This window comes from Saccopteryx leptura, chromosome 2 (assembly GCF_036850995.1).
Source record: "Saccopteryx leptura isolate mSacLep1 chromosome 2, mSacLep1_pri_phased_curated, whole genome shotgun sequence".
Classification (NCBI taxonomy): domain Eukaryota; kingdom Metazoa; phylum Chordata; class Mammalia; order Chiroptera; family Emballonuridae; genus Saccopteryx; species Saccopteryx leptura.
The window spans coordinates 380918496-380931629 of record NC_089504.1 but is presented as its reverse complement, the minus strand read 5'-3'; the positions used below and the strand labels follow the sequence as shown (position 1 = coordinate 380931629).

Below are 13134 nucleotides of genomic sequence, written 5' to 3'. Positions count from 1 at the left end.
CTACGGCCAACCAGACACCCTCGCAGGCCAGAAATATCCAGCTCCCAGAATGCCCTGTGCATTCAGAGCACCAAAATACCCTCACTCCTTCCGGCCCAGATACTCTTGGGGTATTGAGTGGGCAAGGCTTGGCCTACTCTTCCTTACACAGACAGTAAGCTCCGACCAACGGGGGCCTGGTTTGTTCTTGATAAGAACACCGTGTCCCCTCCCTGCCTCTCCCCCTGTCCCCATCCCAGGTCTCACTGACCTTGGCCCTCAGCTCCCAAACACCTGCCTCATTCTCAACCGGTGCACTTGCCCCCTGCCATCATCCCTACAGGGATGACCATGGTGGAATTGAAGGCAAGCTGGCTCTGGACAGAGGCTCTTTGAAGGCCCACATACCTATTGGCCAGTGGGGAAACTGCAGCTCAGGGAGAATAGGCCAGCCCACAGCAGAGCTGGGCCAGACCCTGGCTGTGCTGAGTGGCACAGGGACCAAGAGCCTACCCCTGGGTATCTGACAACATGGGTCCCCCATACAGCACTAACATCTCAGGATCAGCATCTGGCCAGGATGGGTAGGGACTGAAATCCAAGCCATGGGAGGAGGGCAGTGGGGAACACATTCCTGAGCAGCCAGGGCTGGGTCAGCAGAAGGGCAGGCTCTGCTCTGTGACCCAGGCCCCATACCTTGCAGGATGGGTCCTCTGCCTGGGCCCCAGGCTCCTAAAGCCTGCACAGACATGAAACTGAGGCCCAGAGAAGGCCATCAGCTCCCATCCACAGCTGCCTGGCATCAGAGCCCTACTCTGGCTCCTGTTACTGGGCCTTGGAGTTATGAAAGGGCAAGGTGGCCAGAGCTGCCTTCAGGACCTGCCTTCTTAAGTCCTCAGGGTGTGATGTCTTCCCAGGTTGGGGTCCTGTCCTGAAGGAATGCTTGAGCTCCCCAACTATGCTACTGTTGAGGTTCTGGGTCCCTACAACCTCTTCAGGGGTCCAGGGAAGGGTCTGAACCAACATGAAAGGACAGGTGCATTCCTTGGGCTCTGGCAACACAGAAAGGAAGATGCCACAGGAGGTACACCTGCACCCCATCCCATGCAGGAGAACACATCTTTTATAAAAGGAAAATGGGGGTCTGAAAGAGAGAAGATCTACTCAGAATTTCACAAGCTGCTAATGGGGGAATTTCAGGCATTCATATAGAAGACAATTTTGCAAAGCCTTTTAGCTCCACCTCACCCCCTGTGGGCCACAGCCTTGGCTGTCACCTTCTGTCTTGGGATGCAGGTAGAGTGCCTGCTGGAGACCAGGCCAGGAAGGAGGAACACTTTTCCCTGGGAAAAAGAAGTAAATTGAGGCCCAGAATAGGACACCCTGATGGGCTGCCAGGCAGAGTGGCCTGAATGCTTCTTGGAGGGCACTGGGGAGCCAGGACAGTTCTGGAACAAGAGAAGGTTCAGGAACAGCCTGTCACTGCTGAGGCCTTGCCTGCGCCATCCGTATTTAGCAAGTGCAGGAGCAAATGTGTGGCAGGGACTGAATTTTCTTTGCTGGGCCCTGGTGGGGGGTGGGGGTAGTCAGGCATGGAGGAGCCTCAGGTCTTGCTCTGGTAGCTGCAAGTGTGGAGGAGGGGCAAGAAGCAAGAATGACATGAGGACCAGGACTGTTGCCCAGGACACTACACTGCCAATGGAATATGGCCCGTCAGTAGGTTTGCATACATTTACATATATTAACACTCTCAGAGACGAGCCCCTACACCCTGGCTGGGACTGTGGGAGGCAGGGAAGCGTATCTCAAACCCCAATGCCACTCTGCAATCCAGCTTATTCCTCTCACTCTGGTCTGTGGTGACGTTCTGACACAGTGAAGTCAGGATGAGGGGATGGGGTGCCCATGAGAGCCAGGGCCCTCCAACAAAGCCTGACAAGCCTGCAACATCACCCACCAACACTCAGTCCAGGCAGCCCTGCATTGTGATCCTGAGGCTCCAAGAGCCCCTGCTGGCAAATGACCTCAGGGAGCTAAAAACGGGTGATGACTTCACCCAGGCAGGCAGGCAGGCAGGAGCCTGAGTCGGCCAGAGATCATGGGAAGGCCTGGCTCCCATTACATATGCTTGGGCACACACATGCAAACAGAGACCTGGACACACACTTGCAGGTACTTGGTCCTTCTGACAGGGACACAAGTATGTATGAGCACCCAGCCTGGCCCACAGGCCTGCGTAATTGGTGTGCTCTCCTAAGAGCACTCACTGCACAGTGCCCACAATCTCCAGAGGCACTTGCATGTATGCACACATCCTCGTCACCTCCTCCTGTCTTCCAGCATGTGTTCAGACTCCTTCAACCACCACCCATGCATCCACTATAGGGGTCTCAGAGCTAGTAGCAGATGGAGGAACTGAAACCTAGGGTAGGGAGAGGCCCAAAGTCAACCCATGGCTTGGGACTCTGCAACACCCTTGTGGTGGGGACATGATATCATGAGCTGATGACCGGAACACAGTTGGTGCTCAACAGGAGCAATGACCAGTGAATGTGCCTGGATCCCTGTCTGCTCTAGGGCCCCATGTCCTGCCCATGTCCACCTGCCCAGGCCAGCCTACCCTCAGGGAACCCTTGCCCTGCAGTCCCAGTTTCCCCCATTTCCCCAGACACTGGCACCCATCTGGACACACCACCCCCAGCCCTCTCCACAGTCCCAAATCCTGCCAAGTCCTGTCAACTGTATCTTAGCACCCCTTCTCCCACCCTGGCCTCATCCTTGCAGCTCTCACTAGGACCACTGCCCAGCTTCCCATCACCCACCTCCAGGGTCCAAATCCATTCCATGATATTCCTATCCATGGTCTGCTTGGTCCATGGCCCATAGGCTCCAGCCTGGAGAGAGGCTGCGGCACAAGCCTAGGGTTTCCCACAAGGTCCTTCGAACATATGAGAGGAACCTGGCCCAGGCCTCTGAGTGGGAGCTGGAGTACCCCAGAAAGGTGATGCTCTCAAGAGGGTACCTGGAGGTACAGAGCTGAGCACAGCAAGAAGCCCTGGGCCTTGTACACACCAGGGGCTCAGCTTCTTCAAACAGAAAGAAGAAGAACCTGGGTTGTTATGGCTGTAGGACAAGCAGGAGATGGTACCAGTCCACCTTTGTGGCCAGATGTGAGATAACACATAAGAGGGATCACCACCTGGGCAAAGTCCACAATAGTATTTGGGATACATGAGGAAAGGGACAAAGGAAACAAGCCAAGTTGTAATGGGGAGCAGGCTGGATGGTGGTCCCAGAGGCATGGATCTACCTGCACTGTCTGCACTTGTCAGATAAGAACCCATGGTCTTGAAGAACAAACCATGGAACAAACACGTGAAATGGGTTAAGGTGGGACCCAACATCTGGCTCCTGCCTGATCAGGCGGTGGCGCAGTAGATGGAGTGTTGGACTGGGATGCGGAGGACCCAGATTCGAGACTCCGAGGTCACCAGCTTGAGCACAGGCTCATCTGGTTTGAGCAAAGCTCACCAGTTTGGACCCAAGGTCGCTGGCTTGAGCAAGGGGTTACTCAGTCTGCTGAAGGCCCACGGGCAAGGCACATATGAGAAAGCAATCAATGAACCACTAAGGTGTTGCAACAAAAAACTGATGATTGATGATTCTCATCTCTCTCCATTCCTGTCTGTCTGTCCCTATCTATCCCTCTCTCTGACTCTCTCTCTGTCTCTGTAAGAAAAACAAAATAAAACAAACAACAAAAAAATCTGGCTCCCATAACTCCTAGGCCAGGCCCCCAGAGGGCATAAGATGGGTGCTGCTGAATGAATGAACAGAGGGGTAGAGGAGTGACAGTCCCCTCCCACCAGCATGGCCGTCCCAGATGGACTCAAGGACAAACCAGGCTGGCATTTCCCACCAGGAAGCAAGCCCTTGGCCACCACAGACACCCTCTCCTTTGGTGCCCATGGCTTCTGCCCAGCCTGGTAGACTGAAGCTCTCTCCTCCTGCCAGGGCACAAGCTTATGCTGAGTGGCAGAGAGATCAAGGGAGCAGGCTTGTGAGGGACAGAAGGCAGAGCTGGCTGTCACGTACTTCCCCAAGCCCAGCCCACATCTATTGGCCACACTGTGGCCCAAATCCCCTCAATTCCCCCAGTGGTCCCTCCATCTCGAGTAGTCAGTGACTAGATCCTGGGGGCCACACCAGGGATACAGAGCAGGCAGAGACTGGCTGTCCCAGGAGGCAGGTATGTGGGAGACCCACGTCCAAGCCCAAGGAGAGGCTCGTGCTTGTTCCTCTACTCAGCCTGTTTCCGAGCTTGCTACTGGATCCCGCCCCCTCTGGGCAAGAGTGCAGGCTACCCACAAACCTTCCTCAGCCCTAGTACTGGAAGGCTGACTGCCCGGGTTTTCCTCAGAGACCCCACCCGCCTCTGCACGTGGACAGGGCCGTCCTCCACCCCTTCCCTCACGTGCGCTGCAGCCACAGACCAGCTTCCCTTAAAGCTCCCTCCGGAACCTCCTTTGCAGGTCCCCAGAGTCGGAACCCGCTCTGGGGCTTTGGAGGAGAGGGGAAGCCCAGCGAGCTCCTGGGAGGAGGGGGACCAGCTGGACTTCCCTTTCCAGACTCGGTCTCCCTCCTGCACAGAGAGGGCTGCTCCGGAAGGCCTTCGCCTCCCCGCCCCTGTTGTCGGCACCTGTCCTGGGCGTTGGCCCGGGGTGTACCCACTGGGTCCCGTCCCCGCTCCCCGTGCAGGGCCGCCCCGCCCAGAACCTCGGAGCATTGCACAGCCTCCAGCGCTGCGCTCACTCCGCCGCCCCTCCCGGCCGGGGTCCGATGCCGGCCCGGAGCTCAGACAATAGCTGCCTCCGGCCGGCGGTTCCAAGGAACAAAAGCGGGTCCTCCCGGGAAAGCCGGCGCCCCGCCCTCCGCTACTGATCCCGGGACCGGCCCCCAACGCACGAGCAAGTTCCCTCCAACCTGTCTGAGTTCGGCCGGCATTGGGCCAGCTCGGGAGGCGCGGGCCTGAGGTGGGGCAGTGGCGGTAGGTCCAGGCTCGGCTCTGACGCCTCGACCGCTCCGGCTCCGGCTCCACAGACTCGGTTCCCCGCGGGGGCGGATCCGGCGGCGGTCACGGCGAGCAGCCAATCGCGCGGGCCGCGCCCAGGCGAGGCGGGGCGGGGCCGGTGGGCGGGTGAGGGCGGGCTGGGGTCTCCCCTGCAGCGGGTCTGGGTTCCTGTCCTTCCCTGTACCGGCCTTCTCAGAGTGGGTGATATATTTCCTAACAAGTGACTTGAGCCTAGTCCCTTTTCCTGGACTTTGGTTTGCCCCCAGTAAAAGAGCTCACACACCCCTTCCCCTGTAGAGTTGGGGAAACAATTCTGGCAATGCACAGGCCAGAGTGGCCATGGACAGAGTGCAGACACCCTCAAAGGCATTCAGTTTCCTCTTGCTATGGAATGGGGGCCGAGGAGACAGTAGTTACTACGATGACAGCACTGCAAGGTCTCTCAGATCCGGCTTCAAGCCCCTGCCCATCTCCAGAAAGCCCCCCTACCAAGTAAGTGATCCCACAGAGCTCAACCCAGACCTGGCAAACAGACCTGCACTGACCCACTTTGTCTTGGGTTTTCTCTCTCAAGACACAGGCCCAGGATCACTTCATCCTCTGAGAAGTGTCAGAGCAGATCAAAGGGAGGGAAAACTGTAGGGTGAAATGCCTGAGACCCTCTCTCCTCCATGCCTTTGATCTACTGGGAAGTGGTGGTGGTGGAGGGGTTCAGAGTGGTGGCTTAATCAGGCTGCACTCCCCCCTCCTAGAAGCCTAGTGAGAAGGTGCAGACACACCCTGGGGAGTCTGGCTTTGCTGGAAAGAAATGTAGACATGGGAAGGGCTAGGCTGGGACACCTCTTGGGTCTTACCCCACAATGACAAGCCAATGGCTCTAGCATTATCATTGAGGTTACTAGGCTTAGAAAAACAGAGCTGGGGCTGGCCAAGGGAGAATCAATGTGCCAGAAAAGAGAGGAGGCCTGCACCTGGCCTCCTGCCTCCTACCTGTTTTTCCACTGACTCCACTCAGAAACTGAGCCACCACAGGGTTTCCTTTCTTCCACAGCATGCCGTGTATCTAGATCATGATCAAGCACTCTGGGCGTCCACTGAATGTCCCTCTGAGCCTCAGTTTTGCCACTTACACAGGGGTGAGCTGACCTAACCACTGGTCCCCTGTATCATCTATGGCAGCCCTAGGTGGAGCAGAAGCAGGAAGACTGGGGCAGATGCAGGAGGACTGGACCATTGCCCTGAAGAGAACTTGACCTGGATGCTTACTTTGGATTTGTTTCTCTCTTCTCCCAAATTCCACCAGCTGCTGGCGTCCTAGCCCGAGCCTGGCTAGGTCCCTAAAGTGATGCCCCCTACTCCCCAACAAACACACTGGGTGAGGGCTAGGCTGGCTTCAGCTAGCCCAGCTCCAGCCAGGTGTCTGGATGAGGGGACCGAAGTTTCCTGATGGAGGATGAAGGGCAGACAGCCGGGACTGTGGAGCAGCCAAAGGGGTCATGGCAGCAGCAGCTTCTGGCCTCTTAACCCCCAGGCCCCAGCAACCTGCCTTGCCACCAGCTCCCAAACTGTGCAGTGCCTGGGTCTGACCCTGAAGGACAGCTCCAGATAGCCCTGAGGCTCAGCAGGTAGGTCACTAGGCACCTCATCTGGATCTGGAAAGCAGGTTTGGCTTTGAGGCTGCTAGGCCTGGACAGCCAGATGTGGCCCCACCTCCCCCAGCACCCCAGCATCCCCATATCCGCCCTGCCAGTCTAGCCACCACCCTGGGAACAGACTCCCATCTCAGCCTGAGAAAACCAATTTCCTCTCGAGACAGAGAGAGAGAGAGAGAATGAGAAAATCAAAGGCAGGCTGGGAAAGCCTTGGATGGGGAGGGGCAGTGGGCAGAGAGGGGAGGTGGCCTGAGATCTCCCCTACACAGCCCTCAGGAAGCCAGGGCAGCTCCAGGCCATGGGAACATCTTCCCTTGAGGGCATTAACCCTTGGCGGTGCCCTCCAGATTGAAGGCCTAAGCCTTTTCCGTCTTGGGAGGGCTGAATAGAGTGCCTGGAGCCTGAGGAGCGGCCTCAGGGTCATCGGCTGTTGCTGTCCCCATATGGCCCAGATGGGCTGTTCTGCCCCCGCCTCGATTTTGGAGGTATAGGCCTCACCTTTGGAGGGCTCAGCAGGACCAGTGAAGAGAGGGTGAGCATGTACTAGGGGACACATCGAGAGGAGCTTAGGCTACCAAGTTTAGGAGAGCAGCCCTGCTGTCCTGCCCAGGAAACTGAGTAACCTACTAGAAGGATCCTCCAGGGTCACTGTGAGGAACCCTGAGGACTCAGCAGGTCTCTGCCCCTAGGTCTCTAAACCCAGTAGTGAGAAGGGACCACAGTGGGAGGCCTTCAGGGTGGGCCCCCACCCAGGGACCCTTCTCCCAGCTCCCTGCCAGGACCTTGGGAAAACTCCACCCTGCCTGTCCCCCACTCCATGCCTCAGTTAATAATGGGAACCCAAATAATCACACCAAACTCCAGGACTCCCACATATCCTCGTCCTGCCTCTACCATCCTGTGAGCAAGGTGCTTTTGTTACTCATCTGCAGGTTAGGTACGGGGCACAGTGGGTAGTAGGAGGGGTCCTGGCAAAGTGACTCCTGAACCTGCAACCCAACTTCAAAATTCTCAGGGCCTGGCCACAGAGCAGACAGGGTTCCATACCTCATTAGGGCTGATCAGGGGCCTGAGACCAGTCTGAAGATAATAGCCAGTGGAGAAACTGACCTCCTAGGTCACCCTCTGAGCTGCAGGCAGAGCCCAAGGCCTTGCTTAAGCCTTCCCCTGGAGCTGACCCACTAATGCATGCTATGAACAATACCATGGCAGGGAGACTCCAGGACTAGCAAAACACTCAGTGTCACCATGCTGACCACTGAGCTGACCAAAACAGACCCTGTCTAGCTGCCTGGGTCCTGGGGGCTCACTTGAGTGGAGTGTGCTATTCTTTGGGTCTGGTTATGTCCTGCCCATTCATCATGTGGTACCCTGCACACCCAAGTGAGATTTCTAGTCCCTTTGGGATCCCACTTTTTTCTCCTTCCCAGAGGCCCCCGGAGGTCTTGTAATAAGCCAATGCATGCTGGCTTGTGGCCCACCAGGGCCCCTTGATTGTTTTCCCACTTGGCCATTTTATCCTTCCTGAGTCAGGGGGCTGTTACCTGCAAGACCAGCTGTTGCCAGGCCATCGGCAGGGGCTGCCCACTGCCCACGCCACCACTGCCCACACCAGGCTGCTGGGCACGCTCCAGCTGCAGGGCAACATGGCGCCGTTCCTGCTCTAGCGCTCGTGTCAGCCGCTCGAAGCGAGCTTCCTGCTCCTTCACCGAGGCCAGGATGCTGGCAGCCGAATGCACGTTGCAGTCCTCCATGACCAGGATGCCTACTAGCTGCAGGCAAAGCAAAGCAAGGTCAAGGTAGGGCCAAGGCAGAGGCCTGGAGAGGCCACCATGGGCCCCCTGCCTGCCCCACTCACAAATCATACAACTCACTCCTAGATTGGAGCATCCAGCTCTCTCTAGAGAGAAGCGACATTAAATTCTAAATTAAAAGCCATTAATCTGAGGCTGGCCGGAAGCAGCCGGCTCCTTACATGCGGGGGTGTGGGGCTCTGACCCGAACTCCCCTGCTCCTTGGTAGGCCCAGCAGAACCATGGACTGTGGGGGTCCCAGAGTCAACTCAAAAGAACTGTGTGACCAATGCTCAGACCTCCCAGTGCCTCTGCTGCCCACAGCACATACCAGCTCACTCCAGTCTCATGGGGCCAGCCCAGCCCCATCTCACTGAGGTGAGTGCTGGGGCCCAGAGAGGGTGGGGGACCTGTCCATAGCTACACAGCCAGTGTGGCAGAGCCAATGCACCAGTGAGCAGGGAGGGAGGTATCACTCCATAGCCACCAGGTGCTGGAGATCTAGGCCGGCACAGGGGTAACACTGGTCTACAGACTAGTGATCTGGCCTCCATTCACAGCTCTGCTGGCTGGAACAAGGGTGATGTCTCCCCACACAGCAGAGTGGAAACCGAGCACAGCCTGGTTGCAGTTCTGTGCCAGAAATGGCCCATGTGCTTGGCCCTGGATCCAGAGGGAGGTTGAGCGAAGGGGTCTGGGCTACCCAGACCCAGTGTGCTGGGAGGGTCAGGCCTCCCAGGCCCCAATCCAGTGCTTCCCCTGCAGATCCCAGGGGATTGGGTGGAGGTGGCAGGGCTTGGATGCTGCAATGACGAGCCAGCACTTTTCCTTACCACATGCTCCCTGGCTGCTCAGCGTGTTTGTTTTTCATGGGCAAAAAGCAGAAGGAGTGTTTGGAGTTCGTACCCAGCCACACGGCAGCACATGGGGTACAGACCATGTGGCCACATTGCCAGGCACTTAGTGTGCCGCCTGGTGCCAGTGCTTCTCAGGGCCTCTTCCTGGCCCAACTCACATCAGTCCACTGAGGCCACCTCTGCTGACCACCTTATTCCTCCACCCACATAGAGCCTGAACTTAGAGACACAACAGTGTGGCAGCACCTGAGAAGGTCCAGCTCTGCAGGGCAGAGCCAGCTGCAAGAGCAGAGCCCCATAAAGGAAGGGTCAGTGCTAGGCTTGGCCACACTGATGCTGGCTGGGCCAGGAACACTGTTGGGGTCACGGGGGCACCTTGAGTTGAAAGGACATGACAGAGTCCAGTCTACTGTGACAACTGGGAAAACCGAGGCCCAGAGAGGAAAAGAGGCCATTGTAGCTCCCAGAGCTGCTCTTCATTTCCCTGGCACCAGTCACACAGATAAACTGTCAACGTGACCTGGGGGCAGTGAGGTCAGCACAGTGGGGAGAATGAATTGAACTCCTGCTGGGAGAGGTCCTGGCATCCACAGGAAGGTGGGGAGACAGTGTGTGAGGAGCCAACCAGGTCCTCTGGCCAGCAGGGAATAAGGGACAAACAACATGGCATGTACTCATCCATGGGCATGCAGCCCCCTATGCACATCAACCATTGCCTGGGGTCTCAGACACATCTGCCTGTGGTGGCCCAGGCCTTGTGCACAGATCGACTAAGCTGGCTGCCCATGTGAGCATTGTGGGCCCTTCCTCTCTCAAGGGCAGCACAGGGCAGGGAAGAGGGCAAAGCAGATCAGCCCTCAACCAGCCTTGACTGTAGCAGGGAAGTCTCAGCTGAGCCTCATGGCCCTGGGCAGCACGTATGATGGGAAGGTGTGGCCCAGCAGGTGATGATAAGGACCCATGGGATAGCCACTGGCCTCATGGCCAGGAGGTGGCTTCCTTCCCTCCTTGTGCTGAGACATGGGTTCCTGACTGACCTCAGGCTTCCCCTCTCCCACCTAGCAGGACCAGGCCTACACTGGAGACCCTGGGGACAGCAGGCCAGGGGGCAGCCTTAGCCTCCAGCTTCCCTGCCCTGGGCCCCCAGCATGCCACAGCTCTCAGATCTGAGGAGCCCCCTGAAGGGGCCCACTTGCTCTGGCTGGGGGCTGGCTAGGGGCCCAGGATTCTGAGACTAGTGAGAAGGCTGCCAAACCCCATACTGACCTTTCCACTACCCAGTTCTCTCAGCTAGAGCTAAATGACTGTGTGTCTCCCAGGTAACACTCTAAAATGCCAGGAAGCTTGAGGGTAGAGTGCCTGCCCCACAGCTGCCCACAGGAGAACAGAGACCCCGGGCCCTGGGCCATGCTCTCTGCTCCAGCCTGAGGGTTCACCCCCTGCCTGTGAATGAGGGTGCTGACTTGCCGGCTGCAGCTTCGTTACCTTGGTGGCCTCAGGGGCAGCCCTGGCATATGCAGTAGGCAGACTGCTGGCTGGGGGCACTGAGGAAGCAGGGAAGACCCAGGCTCACTCTCCTGACATGGCAGCTTCCCCAGGTCCCAGGTGTGCAATGCACGTGTGCGCACAGGTGACCTAGGCCATCACCCCAGAGGCAGTTTTTCTGATAGTAACTCAAAATGCTATTTTTATATTAAAACAATAAATATGTAATGATATGAAAGGCAAAATGTGCATGAATTTTTAAGATTGAACATGAGACTTCAAAGACGTTTCCCCAGCTGGGCCGTGGGCTGAGGCCCCAATCCTGGGTAGTGGTGGGTACCAGATTCACTCCTGCTGTGACCTGGGAGGCTCTGGAGGTAAGCAGGGAGGTGCCACGTCGTGGGACCTCAGCTGACCCTCACTCTCCTCCCTGGCTGACGCCTGCAAAGCTTCTGTTCACTGGAAAAGGGCCCTGCACTAATTGCAGGGCAAACCTATCACAACCCCACCCTGACCCCAGCCACCAGCTTTGCAAGTAACTTCTCACCACACATGCTTTCCTGCCCATGGAAGTAGTTTAAAAGAAGACGGGAACAAACATGTCATCCAGAGACAGTCTTGCCGGTCTCATGGCAGGAGTAGAGGTGCTCAACGTGGGGAAAGCCTGTTCAAGATTGGGCACCCAGAAGTGACCCCAGGTGGATGGATTGGTGGGCAGATGGAAGGATGAAGTACAGAGGCTGGCTAGAAGGGGAAATGAATGAACCAGTAAATGAATGATGGACTGCCGAATAAGTAGGTTGTTCTATGAGAGGATGAGGATGGATGGTGGGTGGGCGGATAGGTGGATACATGGGCAGTTAGTGATGGATAAAAGGATGGGTGGAGAATTGGAGGTTGGCTGGAGGAATGGGAGGTTGGCTGGAGGAATGAGTGAATACAGTTGGGCGGATGAATGAGTGGACATGTGGGCAAGAGCAAGACTCTGAAACACTGCTAGGAGGAGGGAGCCTGCCCCCGAGCCTTCTGGGCCACAACTGCAGACAACATACTATCAGGAGAATGAAGGCCCCATCCTGGGAACTAGAGGAAAGATAGGGGAAGACGCTGACCCTTCCCCTGAAACCTAAGCCCACATTAGATGTCTTCCTGCTGACCCAGACATTTCTCCTCACAGGGAATACAGCCAAACCCTACTCCAGAAAACTGAATTATGGGGCCTGAGGCCAATCTGAGTTGAAGAATTAGAGGAATTTCCTAAGGGTCAAGCCAGCAGGGGGAGGGAGGCAGGAGGCTTGGGCTCTAATCCTGACCCCTCACTGGCCATCTGTCAGTACACTGCCTGCTTTCCATCCTCCATGACAGGAGAGAGGGGACTCAGCACCAGATGAACCTCCTTCCACACCCCCATCCATCTAGACGGGGAGGAAGTGGTGTGAGCAGGAGCAGAAGAGCAGAACCCAGGTTTGGTGATGCCACAGCCCTCTCTGCCAGAGGACGTCGTGTCCGTGCCGAGCACTGCCAGCCTGGAGACTTGCTCCCTACACCCTGGCCAGGCCTTGTGGGGGCCCACGTTTGCTGTTGTCCCCTTCTGTGGTTACAGCCATGGGAATAGCTTTGGTCAGTGTGCAGGGATGCACACTGTGCCAAGGCTGGGGACAGGGAGTCACACAGGGAGGAGTCCTTGTCCATCTACCGGTCCCAGCCAGGAACACTGGGTCACTCCCAGTCAGTGCAGGGTCTGGAGGGCCCGGGTGGGAGAAGGTTGTTCTCAACCTTAAAGCCTGCAAGAAACTGCCAAGGTAAGACTGACTAGCTTCACTTTGGGAGAACAAAACATTTCTGTACACCCAAAATAAAAGCCATGTACTGTGGTTATAGTTTGTTTTTAAGCAACACTGATTACAGTAGCACGTGTAGAGAAGGTTTCAGATGACAGACAATAACTTTACTTCTACACTGTGACTACATCATGGTGGAAGCTGGCGAGGGACATGTGGGGGTGCATCACACTAGTCTCTATTTCTGTGTGTTTATAATTTTCCATAATAGAAAGCAGAAGAAAAAGACAAAAAGACAACCAAAAGACAATCAACACCTTGGGATCAAGTCTTTGCAACATCTATCTAGAAGTAAAGTGAAATCCTGTGTCTATAGAGTGCTCTTATGAATCAATAGGAAAAATCAAAACCCCAACTCAAAGTAGGTAAAGGTCATGAACAAGGGATGTGGGCAGAGAAACAAGATGTAATGAGCGTGGAAAAACTGTCCATAATAAGCTTGTGTACAGAAGAAAG

General features: G+C 56.3%; 1 protein-coding gene across 7 annotated transcripts in view; it reads right to left on the bottom strand.

Annotated features, from left to right (window-relative positions):
- ARVCF (ARVCF delta catenin family member) overlaps positions 1–13134 on the bottom strand; it is a 53195-nt gene that overhangs the window by 11819 nt on the left and 28242 nt on the right. For 2 of the 7 annotated variants that reach the window (XM_066365339.1, XM_066365341.1), the window contains exon 3: positions 8247–8474. The exons of 1 other annotated variant lie outside the window; for it this stretch is intronic. In XM_066365339.1, coding sequence (XP_066221436.1) covers positions 8247–8474 — 228 coding nt within the window. Of the gene's footprint in view, positions 1–2801; positions 2879–4944; positions 5078–8246; positions 8475–13134 lie in introns of those variants that run through there. 4 more of the 7 variants (XM_066365345.1, XM_066365346.1, XM_066365343.1 and 1 more) reach the window with 3 other exon arrangements.